At 37.3% G+C, this 19,637-nt stretch overlaps 1 protein-coding gene across 6 annotated transcripts in view; it reads left to right on the top strand.

The window, feature by feature from the left end:
• The window catches only part of Crag (DENN domain-containing protein Crag), an 86,147-nt gene that overhangs the window by 48,688 nt on the left and 17,822 nt on the right, over positions 1-19,637 (top strand). For 5 of the 6 annotated variants that reach the window (XM_083140870.1, XM_083140869.1, XM_083140868.1 and 2 more), the window contains 6 exons: positions 2,299-2,593; positions 5,272-6,501; positions 8,202-8,291; positions 13,688-13,840; positions 16,347-16,546; positions 18,463-18,658. In XM_083140870.1, coding sequence (XP_082996996.1) covers positions 2,299-2,593; positions 5,272-6,501; positions 8,202-8,291; positions 13,688-13,840; positions 16,347-16,546; positions 18,463-18,658 — 2,164 coding nt within the window. The remainder of the gene's footprint in view (positions 1-2,298; positions 2,594-5,271; positions 6,502-8,201; positions 8,292-13,687; positions 13,841-16,346; positions 16,547-18,462; positions 18,659-19,637) is intronic. The other variant, XM_083140871.1, reaches the window with a different exon arrangement.

Here is a 19,637-nt window from a genome sequence, read left to right as displayed (position 1 = left end):
TTTCACAATTTTACTATCTCAATATAAAGGGCATGGCTTGTACCATGTATGGTAATTGGTAATAGTTACTGCAAATTAAATATATTTGATGAAATATTCATCATACTGATAACTAGGGAACAGATTTCTAGGTCCATACCTATTTATTTGCTACATCCTAGACATGTGCTATTTAGAGATATTTGCGTTTCGTGTACACAGCACCCCTCTACTGAAATTCTATAGGACCTAAAAGTTCCTAAATGAACTATAAACTCCTATAAATGCCTAAATGAACTATAAATGCCTAAAAGACCTATTTTGACTTGAAAAACTCCATTTAAACCATTCCCTTAACTTTAAAAATAGTTTTTATTAAGAGCAACCCTTAATTACACCAAAAGGTTTGAGACTCTTGAACTTTGAGACCTTGAACGAATCCGAGCGGCAAAGGAAGCAATGCAACAACAAGGAGTGTCAATGTCTGCAAATTTCCGCTATCTTCCAGCTTGCATCACGAAATTGGAGAAATGTGGAGCGAATTGACTGGATGTGGCGTTCTCCACTGTTAAATGCTGTACTTCCCAGCCAATTAAAAGGACTGTAGGTGTAGTTTACCAAACAAAAATGCGGGCTGTTTTGGGATGGAATCTTAGCTATAATATCATTCAGTTGTTAAAACAGGGCCGGCATTATACCTGGCCTACAGTGTAAGAGCATGGGAAGATTCCAAGAATACCTCCTTCTGATTGGCTGTTTCAAATGCCTGCTGGGACGAGTAGGAAAGGTAACCCTGCAAGTGACCAATGAAGTTGCCTATTTCCCCCATTGACACAACAGTTAGGTGAAAGGGGAGGGTTTGCACTGGAAAGTACAACTGCCCTAGTTTAGGGGCTGTTCATCAGAGAGAGAAGACCCCTGTGAACCTACCTGCAATTTGAGTTTTGAGGTTTTTTAGCACACTTTATGCACAGATAAACTAATCGGGAATTGAGACCTACAGTTTAAAGTGGGATCCGAACCACTATGTGCCTCCAACAGATATCAAACCTACGACCTCTTCCTTACAAGGCAATGATGTTACAACTATGCCTCGAGGAGCCCCAAACGTGCCTTTTGAATCAGGAGCAGTTGCATTTATGAAGTTTGCACCAATAACTTCCTGAGAGAAGGTTCTCCACACTTCTGGGTTGTAACAATCACATTGAAAGTTAATGGGATTGTTACAATGCAGAAATGTCTGTGATTGTACAAGCGCTCACTCACAAATGACTAGAAGAACTTCACCAAGGAGAACATTGAAAAGCATATGGTGGTACAGTGGTTCAAAATATGATAAAGTTTTTACATTGGACAAATTGTATATTTTTTATAATCAAAGAATAGTATTCATTGCACTAAAAATAGTAACTTTTGTATACAAATTGCATCTAAAACCAGTTATTTCATAAAATTAATTATGCCTATTAATTTATTATAAGCACCTAAAAGTCTTAAAATGCAGTTTATAAAGTCCTAAATCCCTCTTTTTTTTAGCACCTAAAATTAAGAATTTTTGTAAAAGTACAGAACTTTTTCTTTCAGGATGGGTAAACTATTGTTATTCATATTATGAGTGTGTGAAAACAATGCAATTTCAATGTATTTCATATGGCACAACATAGTGATATATTAGGGGCATTCCATTATAAAGTGCCCCTGAATGTCCATTTTTAAATTAAATGCCATGCTGTAATTTTATTTCATCTTGTAAGTCAACAATGTAAAATTGTCATTTGGGTAGAAATTAAGGTATTATACATAATTTAATTAATAGTAGAAGGTATTTTACATATTATTTGTGTTATTTAACTTTTTCATTTACTTTTGTTTGGCATTGTGCCCTACCCATGGCATTAGAAACAATTAATTTCTCCTTTAACTGTTGCATTTACCCTTCAACTGCACTCTTTTTGTCTTAAATAATTTATTTTACACTATTTAAAAATTCACAGAAATTACAATAAAGTTCTTATTAAGTAAAGAGGAAGTGTTTTATTTGTCACCACCCGGGACAAAAAAAATGTTCACTTATAGCTATAAATTTCGGGAAGAATTCTAAGGGTAGGTATGTGTAATGAACAGTGTCTAGTTTCATAATTCAATGCACAGAAACTGTAAGAGAAATGTTGCTTAACTGTGAGTAGAATATTTACTTTAATGTCAAAAATGTAGTGACAATGGAATGGCCCATTTATATAATTGCTTCTCACAGTATAATAGTACAACAAAATTAGTCATTTTTATGATGCATTGTACCAATCTTTTATTTTTTTATAGTTGACAGTAGTGCCGGCCTTCTCATGACAGGCCTGTATGATGATTCGAGGCGGGTATCAGATATAATGTTGAGAAATGAAAATGGCATGAGAAATATGTTAAATAGTCAGAGGAGACGACATCGTAGTGGAAGTACCGTCCAGGCTGACTTCCCATTCTGTGTAAGGCAACATCCAAAGCTTCTGCATTCACAAAGTATACAGGAACGAAGAATCAACCCATTGTCACTGGCTGTTCAGAATAACTCCAAAACATCACCTGAAAGGTGTACCGGAGATCATTTGAGGTTGTTAAGGTATAGTTAAAGCTTAGGATAGTTTTACTTGAAGTCTCTCTTTCAGAAATGTAAGATATATTTTTGTACAATTTTGCAAAAGGAGTAACTCAGTGTTACAGCTACTGGAATGGTTTTAGTTTTATATTTTTACAGTAAATATTAGAACCCATTACATATAATTTTATGCATCCTTTCCTCCATTGCTAAGAGAATAGTGTGTTGAAGAAATTAAACTATTATAAGTTATCCAGTGGTAATGAAAGTCGAAGAGCCTGCTCTACATTGCTCAGCTAATACCAATGTTTGAACATTCAAAAATTTAAAGGTGTTCAGGAACGCTCAACATTGGAGCAAGATAGCAATTTCTACTTCAGCCAGCAAGGATTTCACATGCTACACGTACCATCAACATAGTCACACATATGAACGTAGCAAATAATATTATTGAATTTGTATGTCATGGAAGAATGCTTTTGAGGATTATAATTTGTGGTTGTAGATTTGTGTACAGGAAGAATGGGTTATTGAGTACAAGCATGCAACAAATTGTCATCGTCTAAGCATGATTGGTTAAGTCTCTCACATGAATGGGACATGTATATTGTCTGGGGAGTCAAAATTGTGAAGATCAAATAACACCATATCTCTGTTGGTCTTGAGTGTGCATGCTGTGCGTGTTTGAGATCATTTTGACGTTGACTGTATTTGCTTCCAAACCCATTGCACTTTTTTTTAAAAAAATAAGCGTAGCAGAAAATTATGTTCATATATAGGTAACCAACATAAACTGCTCGCCATTAAAAATGCAACACCCAGAAGGAGTAATCGGAATCGGACGAAATGTGCACAGTGTGTAGAGGAGAGGTGCAGAAGGAAATGATTAGGTGTTCAAGGCCATCATGCATCATGTGCGCCTGCCACGCCATCTGGTAAGTGGTACCTGTAGCAGGTCAGATAGGTGCAGAAGAGCAGTGAAAGTGCATGGTCGTGAGTGTAGTGTGTTAAAATCGGTCAGCAATGCCACGTCGTCGAATACGGCAGCGATTCCAGCAGGTTTCCCAGTTCGATCGCGGCCGAATTGTTGCATACCATGAATGTGGATTATCCTACCATGAGATCGGTGCCCATGTAGGACGGAATGCATCCACAGTGATCCGTGTATGGAACCAGTGGGTCCAGGAAGGCACTGTAGACCGGCGTAGAGGTTCACAACGTCCACGTCGGACGACGGAACGAGACGACAGACGTCTGATACGCATGGCCCTTACAGACAGAACGGCCACGTCAACGAGGATTGCGCATGAAGTATGGGATGTTTTACAACGTCCAGTGTCCCCACGAACCGTGCTTCGTCGTTTGGCGAACCGGGGAATTTTTTCCCGGCGCCCGCTGTTGCGGATTCCTCTGATGCTAGAGCATAGGCGTTTGCGCCTGAGATGGTGCCAAGACCGTCGTGCATGGATGGCAGAGTGGAATGCTGTAGTGTTCTCTGATGAATCCCGCTTCTGTATACAACATCATGATGGACGTACACGCATGTGGCGGCACCGTGGCACTAGGCTTCATGATGCCTGCATCATGCATCATCACACAGGGCCTTCATTGGGTATCATGGTATGGGGGGCCATCGCCATAGGTGTTCGTTCGCGTCTCGTACGCATTCAAGGGACATTGAACAGCCAACGGTACATCACACAGGTTCTCACCCCTGTTGCTGTCCCATTAATCCATTGACTGCATAATGCCACTTTTCAACAGGATAACGCGCACCCCCATGTTGCAAGGAATGTCCTCGCATTTATGGAAGCTAACCACGTGCCCCTGCTTCCTTGGCCAGCACGTTCGCCGGATATGTCGCCAATTGAACATGTCTGGTCCATGGTGGGTCACCGGCTGGCCCAACTCAGGTTTCCGGCACGTAATGTTGAAGACCTCTGGCACCGTGTGGAAGCCGCTTGGGATGCCATACCACAAGCAGACATCGACAGACTCATTCTGTCCATGCCTCGCCGTGTTGCAGCAGTACTAGCTCCTTGGAGTTATGCAACCATGTTCTACATGTCACATGTCACACCACCGAGCTCTAACTGTAATCATTATCTTATCTTATTATGAACTACATATTTGCCAAGTTTCGTGTTTCTATCTCATTTCCTTCTGGGTGTTGCAATTTTAATGGCGAGCAGTGTATTAACTAGGAATGGATCAATATTGCATTTTTTGCCAATTCTTACAAAACAGATATAAAATTTACTGATACTGGTATCTGATATAAAATTGTAAATGTTTTATGAAGAACCTGAATGGTTCATTATCTCCAACTAACAATGTAACAAACATATTTGTACATGATGATGGATAATGGATGATGAAATAATGGAATAGATGTTATAGTGAGACCACAAGCAAGAGAAACTGCACAGAATTTCTTGTCACGTTTATCATGCTTGCACATGGAGGGAAGGAGTTGAAGGGATGTAATGGAAATTTGCACTACTTATTCATGGACATGTAATAAACAAATTTCTCACCAATTTATAATACTTAAGCATGGGCAATGTGGAAGTAAATGTAGTGTTTGGTCAAGAGTATTGCATGACTTGAATGTATGTAGAAGAGAAAATGTTCAGTCTAATGAATAAGGTTTTGTTCTGTTTTTCTAGCAACATGGTTTCATTGTGTTTCATACTTTGCAGGTCTGAAAGTTTTGCAAACGATGCCCGGATATTTGAAAAACTGAATCAACTAAAGATTGAAATGGCGAACAAAGATCAACAGTCTTCTGCTATGGATGTGAGAGATGTATCTGGCAGCAGACCCTCACGTTTAGCAGATTTGAGTGATGAAAGTAGGCAAAATGTAAATCATGATTATCGAACTTTATCAAATGAAAGGAAAAGCTCATTAATTCCTACGGAAGTTTGTGATAATTGGTGTGATATTAATGGCCTTCATAGTAAAGATAATTGCAGGGAAGAAATTACAAAGAATAGAAAAGGCAGCATGCATCGGGCAGAAAGCCAAGATTCTGAAAATTTGGAGCAGAAGGTTAGTGATTATTTCCATGGTGAATGCGACAGATTGGAAGATCGTAGCTCAAGTAGAGGAAGCAGGGTAAGCAGTATTGATGAACTAGAAATTGGAACGACCACTCCTAAAAAGATAGCAGAAAAAACTGGCAAATTCCTCTCAGTTTTTGGTGCAAAAATGAACAAATTGAGTAGTGATATGTGGGAGAAGGCAGAAGCAAGAATTGGCAGGCGTAATTCAGAAGATAGTGTTCATAAGTATTCGAAGGTCAATTGCGAGTCCAGAAGATGTGATCTACTCCTACCAACCGCTTCTGTAGATAGCCCCATGAAGACTGTAGCTCCACGCTCACCCAATATTCCCATCCGCAGATCGCCTCACAGCCCGGCGAGGACTCCTGTAACTGAGAACGACCCGTTGGGCGTGTTTGCAAACAGTGTCGCTCCAAGCGAAACCAATAGCCGAGAAGGAAGTGTTGACTGTGATTCGTTGGTTTCAGACAACTCAAGTGCCGTGGCTCAGAAGAATTCATTCGATCTTGGGCTGGAGTCAGCTGCCGGTGGTCCACTGTTGTTCGGAGCGCACGGTGCTCATAGACGCTCAAGGACAGAAGAAGCAGGGCGGAAATTTGCAGACCCTGCCAATGAAAGTGAAATGGCTCACTCCCGTGTGTCTCGCAGTGCAACTTATCATCATAACCTCTCAAAAGGTGCCTCTCATGTGGAAGATGTGTTTGAGGACAGTGCGGTGGATGCAGAAAGGAAGAAGATTATTCAACGCTCTTCGACGATGCCCATGGATTCTTCACTCTCTCATGATAGCAGCATGCACTCGGCATCTCCGAGTATGGCATCAAGCTTCAGTAGCTTGAGTTCAAGTTTCAAATTGCCATTCAGGTATTTTACCAAATAATTATAGTCATTTAAGTTTTGCATGCCATCATAAATATTGAGCAATTATGCAAGCTGTTGCTAGTTTTTATAATTTTATTTTACCTATTTAGTTTATCATTATTTATCTAATTTTGCATGAACATTGAACAACATATGTAGCATCTTTTGTGGCTGTTTTGTGTTGTCATATTGTCAGTGAGTGCATGTAATTTAGACCACTTTGGTTATGTTAAAGGCTTATTTATTTTATGATTTTATTATTTAGGATATGACAAAAGAAGAGTCCCATATTTTTGTAATTGTTCTGTTTTACCATGCATGGAATCAAATTTTAGGTGTGTTTTTATTAGTGTGTTCAATCAAGAATATGTTACTGCAAAATAGAAAACATCTGCTTGTTTTCAGAAAATTGCTCAGGAATAAGGAAAGGTGAAAAACAGTCCCTATGTTTGTAACATTCCATGATTAAAATGAAAATTTAATCTCACATGTATTGGGTATGAAATAGGATTCTTTTAAATATTATGCTTATAACAAATTTACCAATAGCCATAACTGTACTGGTCCAATATAAAATTCCAAAAGTTACACAAAGAACCTTGCAAAAATACACACACTTAAATTCTAATTTATGTACAATGTGATTGACGAGCAAACTTTTCATTCCATATACAATGCAGTGAAAACCTCGATTTTTGTTTTTCAAGGGCCAAGATGATAAAACTTAAAACACATGAAATTGTACAATGAGGGAAAATACAACTTCCAGGAATGTAAAATTGGGGTTTCACATAAAGCCCTTAGTACTGAACTGGGTTGTAGATAATATCAAGTTCCATTGCCAGAATTGCAGGGTAGACGTCTTGCGATATTATTTCTTTGAAATAAGCTCTTATACATTTTGGCATCACATTAGATTCTAATGACCAAAAATTGATTTAAATCAAGAGTGAATTTGACACAGGCAAAACAGTGACAAAAAAATCAGGTGTAGCCAGGGCTGGTTTGCTAGCTCAGTTAGTATAGCAATGGCATATGCCAGAGACCCAGGTTTGAGTCCTGGTGGAACGTGCATTTTTTGCTAAAATTTCTACATAGTACATCTGTGTGTGCAAATCGTAAGGTAATCCCAAATGTAGTCACAGATCAATTCATAGTCCAACTTTCTCTGACATCTACTTCCATGGTCTGGATGTCTTGAAGTTTTGCTAATTTTCCCCCAAGGCTACCTGAAGAAATCCACCTAGGAATGAGGAATGTGCAATTTCAGACATTCCACAACCTTATGCTTTATATTGTTCAAATAGTGCAAAGCACCAAATATATCCTACTAGTGACTTTTGTACTTAATTAAAGTACATAATTGCAATACAGGCCATTTAATTGTTCTGAAAACTCCAGTCCATGTTGATTTGACTTGGGAATTCTGTTGCAATTGATCAACAACAAGCAGATGGGTTGACTTGTTTTATATTCATGTGGTTTTTGTAGTATTTTTTTTTTAAGTTTAGCGTTGTCTCATTAATGGAAAAGTGATGCAATTTATCACATTAATATCTTTAAACAAAGTTTTGATGTGTTTACATAGTGTTGAATGAGATTTCACCATGGTTTTTAAAAATGAACTGAACCGTGACAAAAATGATGGGACTCCTTTTCTGCTGCCTAGAGATATCCAAATGAGCATGCTTCTTTTATTCCAGCCGTTTAAGTCCTGCCACGCTTAGTTTCCGTAAAGCAGCAGAGCGTCACATTCGCACTCAGATCTTAGAGAATGCAATAACAAATTTCAGGTTAGCCAAGCTTTTAATTAGTAACTAGAAAGAACAAATATGCATTGAATTTTAAGTAGCATATTGTTGGGTAAGTTCTGTTTTCTCACTTATTACATTGATAACTTGCATGTTTCAGAAGTTGTGGTATTTTGGAAAATATGTTATGATAAAAAGTGTATGCCATTTAGGTGTTTAAACTTATAACCATTAACCTTTTCTTCTCCCTTATATATTTGCAATCAAGTGAAATTCAAGAAGTTGTAGCAAATGACGGACGTAAAATTAATACTTGGGTTGGTTGGAAAGGAATGAGACTGGATCTGAAGATCCCATTGTAGGAACTAGGGATTTATTTTAGATGTGCTGGACATATTCTCCCCCTTCCTCAGTACATTGATGTCATTTGGAAGCTTTATAAGTGCCCGACAGAATCAGTCTTTTGGGGTGGTACAACACCAGGAGAAAACAGCCTTCTGTAAGAACTGCATATATGAATTTTTGACGCTGTATTGCTGTCAAAGAAGGCGTAAGAGTGTAACGTCCAATGAGTATGGAGAATGTTTTGATCATAGTATCTTGTTACAGGCTTCTCACTATCAGCTTCACCTCAGCACCAATTATCAGCGACAACAAAGGTAACCCACCAACAATAACAACAACAAAAAAGAAAACTGGTGGGAATGCTGATGATGGGTGAGACCTTTTGAGCCAATGTGGCTGGTAACTCAGTAGACTGGTTACCTAAGGGTGTAAGAGGGAGTGGAGCACCGTGAAGGGGAGCAAAATGCAGTGTTCATTGTTTACCACAGTAGTGCTGCCTGTAAGAGAACCTTGTAAAGTTCATGCAATAAGACACGGTACATTAATCTGTTGTGTAAGTCAATAACCAGGCTAGTGCTGTCGTGTTACACTTACAATCCATACATAACTAACTGCAGTGTACTTTTAAATAAGGCCAATTCTTATTAAACAGAAAAGAACATGCCACAAAAATTAACCAAAACTATCTCATGCTGTAAAAATAAACAAAAATTACAACTTACAATGATATTACAATTGCTGAATTTCTACGGGTTATAAACTGTGACTACGAAATTCATGCACAAATCGGTAAGCTATGCAGATTGCATCAACTGCGATGTTATGCCTACGTAAACTTACTATTGGCAATTTGGATGACTTATATTATTACTTTAAATATAATAAAAACTGCGGTAAAGAACATATTTATCGAAATACATTAATAAAACTACATTGAACGTGAGAGAAATCACGGCTTTGGTAAGCATTCCCTGCATACTTGTACTTTTCAAGTACGGAAATAACTTCCTAATTTAAACAATGTTACCTAAATCCAACTCACTGAAATTTTAAATGTTCAAAACGTTACTAGACCTGAAGATTATTGTCAAACAAAATTACAAAAATAACGAGATTTTCACGTGGCCTAAAATGTACTGATGGTCATAACCTGTTACTGTTTATCTTTTCACCATGTGACAGTCATTCTGATGATGGCCTGGATTAGGGATGTTTGTGAGCATCGTGAACTGACTCTCTTGGTCACACTTTCACTACCATCCTTGAAAACCTGCCCCAACGAAATACAGCTGCTCTGCCAGGAGAATATTCTGCTGCATAGGTTTCCAAATGCCTCAACAGTGGTTAGTTTCACCAAAAAAAATGTGTGAAAAATGGAAAGGCTTAGACTTTGTACCAGCATAATTTATTGTAAACAATAATTATATATAGGAGCCACAGAAATCCAGTGAAGGTCATCTGACTGCGGTACAGGGGACCCAGGTTTGATTCCCAGGGTGTATGATCGAAGCTCAGACGTTTTTCAGTCTTGTTGCTGCATAAAATGGCTCTAGGGTTTGCCCACCCTCAAATAAATGGGTGTCTTGGAGCTCTTGGAGGGAGCTAAATGCATCCATACACACTTATAGATTCCACCCATACTTCAACATGACTATCATGCGAGAGACTCAGGTTCATTCCGTGGCTGGGGAGAACTGGGATTTTTTTCCACTGGTCAAGCAGCTCTGGTGCCCACTCAGCATTGTACAAAGTGGGTACCTGGAGGAAACTGGGGAGTATAAGCAGCCAGAGGCGGGGTGCTGATCATATTACCATCAGCTTCAGCTGAGATCAAGAGAATGCCGGGCCCTAACTCTACACCCCCTATATGCCTTCATGGTGAGGTGGAAAGTACAATATTTGTCCATCAGGATTTAATTGCAATTATACCACCATAATATGAGGTGGTATCAAAAAGTTTTGAGACTACTTCTGTAACAACAGATGGCAGCACAAGGCTGCATACACAATCACAGGGAGCACTGACCTTGATGAGTCAGTGTGCCAGGAGATATCGTCCTGTGTAGATCAGGAGCTGTGCAGCTGGGGCTATTCTGACCACATGTGTTACTACGTCTACGATTTCATCATGGACAGCAAGTTAGAACAAAGAGCAAATGTGAAATTCTGCATGAAACAGGGCAAATCTGGCACAAGAGACACTGGACATGAATCAAAAGTTTTTCGGAGATGCTGAGGTGTTTTGAGCAGCACATGTGCTTCAAGAGTGGGAGAACATCACGAAGATGATGAGAGATCAGGAAGACCTTCAACGAGTGCAACCCCTGAAAATGTCGAAACCATTCGGCAACTTGTGTATGAGGTTCATCGGAGAACAATCCACAACATTGCTGGGATTGTTGGTGTGTCATACGGAACCAGAATTTGCTCCTGCGGACGTCGCCGTTTTCCCAAAGATGAAGATCCAGCTCAAAGGTTATCGTTGTGACTACATTGCGGAGATCCAGCTTGAATCGCAGAAGGTGCTTGACATGCTTCGAAAAGAAGACTTCCAGGGCACATTCCAGAAGTGGCAGGAATGCTGGGAGCACTGTATTATTGTGCAAGGGGACTATTTTGAAGGGAATAGTGTGTAAACATAGATAAATAAAGTACTTTCTCATAAACCGAGCTAGTCTCGAAACTTTTGATACCACCTCGTAGTTACTAGAGTTTCACTATGAATTATATCAGAAAATTAAAGTAGGTCTCATTCCAATTCTTTGTAAGTTATAATCAAACTCTTAATATTAGTTAGCAAATATGAACAAATAAGTTGGTGTATACTAATGGAGAATATACAGATGTTATTTATGATTTGTGTCATACTCTATATTACACTTCCCGAGTGGTACATCATAATAACCTTTGGAAATCCTGTACACTCAGATGAGTTTTGTTTCCTCATTCTTCACGATTGTAAGGTATTTGAGAGGCAGTGCAAGGTAATTTCCATTCCAATAATTTCTAAGTAAATCGATTGGTGATAACGAGTGTATTCACTATAGAGTGCTGCGTCCAGGCCTTTGTGCTCGATTGTCTAATAGTTCACATGGATGACGCTAGATGGCTTACGGAATGGACAGTTTCTTCGCTCAAGCGAATAACGCTCAAACATTCATACAACCGGTATACGTTCGAAGCCCAGTAGTTCACGTATAACCGCAGTTTGTCTATAGTAGTGGGCCCTCAAATATATTGTGAAGTGAAAGATGCAGTCAAATTGAAATTAAAGTAAACATAGTCATCATCTCCATGTAAAAATGTGATTTAGTCTATCTTGCAATACATAGCAATATATGAAATTGAATAGATGATTATGGGCTGAAACTACCAGGATGAATTTTTACACATATATTTGTACGATTATTGTCCCACTGAAATTATATTTGATATTCTATATATTGGAGCGAATTACGCTCAAGTGTGGGAGATTCGATCGAGTATTTTCGAGCGAAAGTGGTCCAATGCAGTACTCTAGTTGACTATATTTTTTCCCTTATAAAACTTGCGGTACTGAAAATTAAAGACAGGAGCATGAAGTAATGTATTTGTGTAGAAGATAATCAATAGTTAAGGGTCTGCTGTGTTATGTATTATGAAAAAAAAGGGACATTTGCTATTGCAAGAGGTGCATGCTGAATATTAATCATGTACGGTGCAATATGTGTGTATCTACACTAGAAAAAGCAGAGAATTTTGCCATTGTGCATAATGTTAATTCTAATTCAGGGCAACATATTTCTGTCTGTCATTGTACTGCATGGTTTATCGTACAAGCATAAAAGAAGTTGGAAATGTAGCATAGTGTGTGCCCTCATTTTTAAAACTGGGTATTCCTTGCATGTATATTGAATTTGCAGGCAAATGTGTTTGGTAACTGGTTTCAGGAGTAACAAGCTGACACAATCCAATCAAAAGGGAAGTTTTGTACCCTGTACAATCCTGCATTCTCTTTTCTATAGGATGTAAATGAGTGATTAACAGTGGAACCAAGGGGACCAAGTTGAATAAACTTAAAATGCTGGAAAATGAAATATCAAGGAAAATTTTATAACATTTTGCTATGTTCTGACCATCGAGGTTGAATGTATAATGCAAGAAAATGTAAAATTAGGGAATGTAAAAAAAAACTCTGTGATGAAGGAACGTTCACATTTAAAAGCTAAAATGTTTGTACAATTGTAAATTTTATTTATAATTCTTTGAAAGTCAGGCGAGAGAGTGCAGATTGCTGTTCTAGTCTGGAAATTAAACACTGCATTTTCGTAAGGCAAATTATACTATGTTGTTCTCCCTCACAATATGAACCCATTTTTAATATTTTCTAAACTCAAAATTTTTTAGCTTAAAGAACAAAATGATAATTTTAAGGCATCACTTGGGCTGCAATTTGGTGAATAAAAATTTGGGAAGAGTCTAAGGAAAGCAAGTCTCTAATATCGTGAATATTCTCTAATAAACTTACACTTAGTAACACCTAGTTGTCTCTTGAGTACAGATCCAGATATGCATTTTGGCAAAATCAAGCTATGCATTTCAATGTGGTAAACCATATAGTCCTAATCTGAAACCAATTGAACGACTGTGGAAATTTATTCATTCTATTGTAAGTAACAATAAATTTTATGCAAATTTTGAGACATTTACTGAAGCTATAAGATAAGGTTATTTTTTGACAATATTGAAAAATATAGAAATAAAATTTCTTCATTGTCTGTCAAACTACCACCACTAACTTGGTACAACTGGCTGGATCAGCTGAACACTGCCATTGACTAGTGCTATTTTTAAAGCCGAAGTTAAAAATCAGAAAGCTGTTTTTTTCTCTTATTTTTGTGTGTGTGTTTTAGGCACATAAATATTGAAATTATATCTTAGTAGTGTAACAGAACTGGATATAATCTTAGCTTAAATAATTTCAGCACTTGATCTTTATATGCTTCAAAACAATGTAAATATGTATGAATCAAATAGGTTGTAAATTTTATATTGCAATAGTTGCTTTGCTTTCTTAATCAATGAAAGGCTAATGATTTTTTCTTTAATTCCAGTCCAAGTAATCTTTCATCGAAAAAGTATGGTGAGAGTTTGATTGGTGGAATTAATAGCCTTAAATCAGCCGCAACATCAGTGGCTAAGAAATTTGATGAAATCAAAGAAGCAATCTCTGCCAACAACACACCAGTAAAAGTTGGAAGTTTATCGTAAGTATTCCTTCCATACAAACTTGTTTTATTCATTTTACTGGAGGCACTTGAACCTTCTCCATCACACATTATTTCCATTTTATGGTCATGTGTGTGCATTGTTTCTCTATTAGCCGTTCCAGGAATTAGCTGTATACGAGTTCTGTTTCCATGTACAGGGTGTCTAGAAACATCCTGAACCCAAGGCATTTAATTACTTAATGTTTGCCACTTTACCTTTTTTTTTACCTTTCTGTGCTAATTCTTATCATAATAAGGCTATTCAAAATAATATTAACAACAAATGTGTTTGAATTCATGTGTATAATGTAAACACTCCCTCTTTAATGTAATGTTTTCACTATTTAAAACCAAATGTTGGCTTTTCTTCGTGATGTTATTTTCATTGACCTTGATTTACATTTGTGTAGTTTCTATATTTCCAGTGAGAACATGCTCCTCAAAAATATGAAAAGTAATACATAATTGTTGCTTCATTCCAACATCAGGCCTCCCTGATGGTGCAGTGGTAGCGTCGTCGCCTCGTAATCAAGGGGTCCCGGGTTCGATTCCCAGTGGAGGCACATAGTGGTTTGGATTCCACTTTAAACTGTAGGTCCAGTCCCGATTAGCCTTCCTGTGTATAAAGTGGACTTAAAACACCAAATCAATCAATCAGTCTGGCCTCTCATTGGACTGTGTGCACTTCATAAGGGAAACTACGCCTTTCATTCTTAAGATTAAATTATGATTGGTTATTTTCTGAAATGTTATTTATCATGCAATATCTCATTAATAATTTTCCTATTGCTTCTATGCTCTTTTTTGGAATAATCTGTATTTTTTATTATTTCAACTTTAAATTTCCAGGTTTTATATTAAGAAATAATACAAAGAAGTTAGTTAGTTTCATTATTTTAATGCGTTTTAATTTATTATTTACTTAAAGTTTCAGCTACAGTACTGAATGGCTATTTTATGTAGAAACTGTAATGGGAGCAAGGTATAATGACTAGGACAACATATTTATGGTGAAAAAAAATCAAGATTTTAGTATACAAAGACTGGGTACATTTCGGAATGAAAAGTAGTATAAAAAATTGCATTTTGAATTTAAAATAGTGAATAGAATTCTAATTTTAATTTTAGATTTTACTTATTAACACTGTTTAATGGTTCATTATTTCTCTTGTAGTTTACGGTTATTACAAGCATAAGAACACAGTTTTTCGTATTGACGTTTCAGGAGACAAACGCTCCCTTCATCAGACATTTATTTTTAGTTTGACTAAAGATACAGTTATAACAATGGTTAACAATTTTTTAAACAAAAAGAATCTGTTATACAATGGATATTGTCAATGTTACATTGTTGTAATGTAACAACTTAATTGTGAAAACAAGCAGTCGGTTTTATTTTTATTTCAGATAAAAAAAATTGATCACATTATTTTTTATTTAAAAATTATGAATCCCAAATATCATCAGGTAATTCAACATCATCATTGTTTTCACAAAGTTTCTTGATCTTTTCTGTTACATGAAATGTTAAAGATGGTGGCTTACTCCATTTGTGAAATAGAAAGCTCCACAGTGGGTCTGTGTTACCATTTTCATAATTTAATTTGTTCCAGTGTTCTTCTGGAATGAACGAAGCTTCCCAGACATTCAAATCTATGTTTCCCGTCACTCTTTTAAAAACCCTTCTCTTTTTAATCAAATGCTTCTCTTCAATGATGTGAGCTGACAAACCTGTTTAGATTTATAATGTCCAAATTGTGTTCGTGCCATCTTATTGACATTTTCGTTGCTGTTTGTCTTACATAATACTTTGAACATGAACAACTTCTATTATATATTCCTGTGGTTTTCACATCTGGTAGAGATTTCCTCATTTTGAATTCATTAAATGTACATTCCAAACTTCTTGGTGATCTATAAACAATTTTGAAATTAAATCTTCTAAAAAAAATTGCAATTTTATGTGAGAATCCCTTGTGGAATGGAATGCACACAAATTTCTTTTCAACAGATTTCCTATCCTTGTCTGTATTTCTCTTTTCCTTCAGTTTTCTTGCGACTTGTTTTTTGGATTTGGTTTATTTTGTTAGTGTGAAAGCCATTTTCTTTTGCTATATTAAAAAGCTTTTCTTCTTCATTTTTGATATCCTTATTATTAGAACATAGTCTTTGTGCTCTCAGAAAAAAATTAAAAATATATTATCCATTGTTATACGAGAATGTTCTGAATTGGTATGGATGTATTTTCCCCCTGCTAATTTTTTCCTATCGACTGATGTTTGAATTGTTGTGTCAGTTGTCTTAATTTTCAGATCAAGGAGAGAAATTACATTGTTATTCATGGGTTCACAAGTGAATTTTGTGTGTTTAAACCATGTTTAATGGTTCATTTCACTTTTTGGCAGTTCATTTTGTGACAAAACATGGTAGGTAATCATACCTTGCACCTTTCAAAAATTAAATATGCCTCTAATAATAACATACTTTTGGTACTGTTTTGCAGGCAACGCTCATCAGAGAGGGATTGTTGTTACCGTGACGATTACGTTGATTTGAGTGCAGGTAGTGAAGAGCGACATCGGCAGTCAAATGAGTTCTCCTCACTGCAATACGGGGATTATATTGGGAGCCTTACAGAGAACTTCTTTGATCTTCTCAGTGAAGGGAGCAGGAAAGGAAGTTCAACAAACCTCCATCCAAATGGTAAGGAGAATTACAATATACAAGAGCTCTTTATTAATAAACACACAAAACATGCTTACATATCCACATGTTTGTAGCACAAGTTCCGATGTAAATTAAATTAATTGAATTAAATAAACAGGTACATGGATACGAAAGACGTTTCTTGTGTATATTAAAGGATCTTTATTATTCATAGGAAAACCACATTCACATTTTATCACTTAAGGCAAGGTATATGCAGCACTCAGGTTGTGAGTTAAATGCTTGCTGTTTTACGTTAAATCTGTGCAATTTAATTCACCAGTTTTGTACAAGTAACATAAACGAAAGAAAGAAGGAAGATAAAAACAAATGTAAGAAGGACCAAACACTGCATTCTGTTTGCAATCCTTTGGTCTTTTTCTACACTCTTACTTTTCTCCTTTTTTATGTTGGTGCAAAGCTAGCGTATTATTATTATTATTATTATTATTATTATTATTGTGTCCTATGTTTCATTTCATTGTCGGTCATTTACAACAGGTAAGAAAAAGTGTTCTGCCAGCACATGATGAAAGGATACTAGGTGTGCAGGTTAATAATTCTTAATTGATCCTAAAGAAAACAAGTGTATCTGGGGAGAACGGTAACAAATGCTTTATTCAAAGTATGCGCCATCGCTAGCTATACAATGTGCCCATCTGTCCGTCAAATTGTGGATGCCCTTCCAGAAAAATCGTTCATATTTTGAGGTGATCCAGTCAGCAAGCCATTGTTTGACATCTTCATAATTGTTGAAGTGTTGCTGGGAAAGTGAGTGAGACATCGATGAAAACAATTGGTAGTCCGAAGGGGCTAAGTCTGGTGAGTATGGCAGGTGGGGCAAGAATTCCCAGCCAAGTGCAGAAATGGTGTCTCTGATGCCTTTCACTGTGGGTGATAGAGGCGTTGTCGTGCTGCAAAATCACTTTTCCGCGTCTTGTCGCCCAATCTGGGCACTTTTCAATCAATGCATGGTTCAAATTGATGAGTTGTTGACGGTAGCGAATGGCATTCACTGTTTCACCTGGTTTCAGAAGCTCATGGTACACCACACCCTTCTGATCCCACCAAATGCACAGCACTGTCTTCCTTCCGAAGCGATTCTGTTTTACGGTTGATGTTGAAGGTTGTCGTGGGTCAACCCATGACTTTTTTGCATTTTGTGTTCTCAAAGTAGATCCATTTTTCGTTCCCAGTCACTATTCGATGCAAGAAAGACTTTCTTTCATGCCGAGAAAGCAACACTTCACACACCGTTCTTCGCTTTTTTATTTGTCTGTCGTTCAGATGATGTGAAACCCATTTTCCTGCCTTCTGGATCTTTCTGATGGCATGAAGACGATCAGATATGGTTTGGAGACTAACATTTAACTTCTGTGCCAGTTGTTGTTGTGTTTGCGTATCGTCTTCATCCAACAGTGCTTGCAATTCAACATCTTGGAATTTTTTCGGCTGGCCCGGGCGATCTTTGTCTTTCAAGTCGAAATCGCCACTTTTGAATCATCGAAACCAACGCACATACGCATCTTGCATTAGGACATTGTCACTGTACGTTTCCACAAGGATACGATGGCTTTCAGTCGCTTTTTTCTTTTGATTGAACAAGAAAAGCTGGACGTGCCGCACATGCTCCTTATTTGGTTTGAAGGTCAACATGTTTCCCACACAAACCCAATATCACGATCACTCGCACTCAGTTGCACATCCACGGCGTTTTGACAGGTACTGTCCTGGCAACACACTGACGTAACAGTTGAGGCTGTGCACCAACCGTTGCTTCTAGCGCCATCCAGTGACGAAATTAACCGGCACACGTGGTATATTTAAATGAATGTTCTTAACAGTATGATAAAATTTTCACTTCTCTGTTTGCTTGCTTGTAGTGCTGTAATTCTGTTCTTTTTCTCATTTAGGACCAACTCACACAGTTTCTGTCTTGAGCCTTTGTGAAAAATTCTATTCAAAATCTTCAGTAAGAGATTCTAATGCTCCCATTGCATTGGAAATACTGATGACGACCTGTTCAAAGTGCCATAATTGCTCATCCGTCCTTTATGATGAAGAAATTATGGCAGGATGGGTTCCCGAGGATTCCAATCTCAACACAATGTGAGTTTATCCCATGTGTACTTTGTCTTTCTTTCAGTCACTCAAGTAACCAGTACTAAATATAGTGCATAAGGTAAAGTTGTCCAGTTATTAACTATTAACTCCTGTATTTTTAAAGAAAATTATTTGATGTATATTGACATTTCAAAACAATTGAGTCACGTGTTTCTGTTGCTTATCTTCTGACTCAATTAATTTTTGAATGTCTAGTGCTGTAGTATTGTAGTTTATCCCAGATGACATAACGTATGACAATGAAGGCAGTGGACATTTAAAAATTAATTGGGACAGAAGAAAAGAGCAACATGGAATAGTCAGAGAAGAAACATATAGAAAATAAATTGATCATAACCAATGCACTGATGCGTCATTATATGAGTCAAACTGAGACTTGATTTTTTTTTTAGAATAACTGAGCACATTTGGACATCTAGAAAATTATTTTATTCCTCGATGTAATAATCCCCCTATATCATAATTGCTTGGATATCAGCAGTGTATGAAGATTTCTCAGTATCCTGGAGCTAGCTTTACCTTCATTGCTACTGCAATGCTGCCCTCCGAGGAACTTCTTTTTAAGTGTTCAAACAGGTGAAAATCGCTTGGAGCGAGGTCCTGACTGAAAGTATGGCAGTAACTCTCAGCTGAGTTCATGCAGTGTCCAAATCGTGTGGTGGGCTGTATGTGGATGTGCATTGTCTTGCAGAAACTGAAGCCCTGTCGTGAACAAACCAGAATATTTTTTTCTTGAGAGCGTATCTTTGAGAAACTGACAGTAGTTCCACCACTGGGTAGAATTTTGTGATCTTTCAGGTACTCATGTTTTCCGCGAAGCTGTTTTAAGTAATTTTCTATTAATTTCGTGAGTACCTGAATTATGTATTACCACATCTCTCATTCCCATAGTATGAATTGATGATGATATCGTAGAAATGACTGCAGTGGGCTGCAGCTAGGTGTCCCATCACCACACTGCTTG

The sequence above is a fragment of the Lepisma saccharinum genome, chromosome 19 (genome assembly GCF_977018435.1).
Source record: "Lepisma saccharinum chromosome 19, izLepSacc3.1, whole genome shotgun sequence".
In the NCBI taxonomy this organism is placed as follows: domain Eukaryota; kingdom Metazoa; phylum Arthropoda; class Insecta; order Zygentoma; family Lepismatidae; genus Lepisma; species Lepisma saccharinum.
This window is presented reverse-complemented; position numbering and strand designations above follow the sequence as displayed.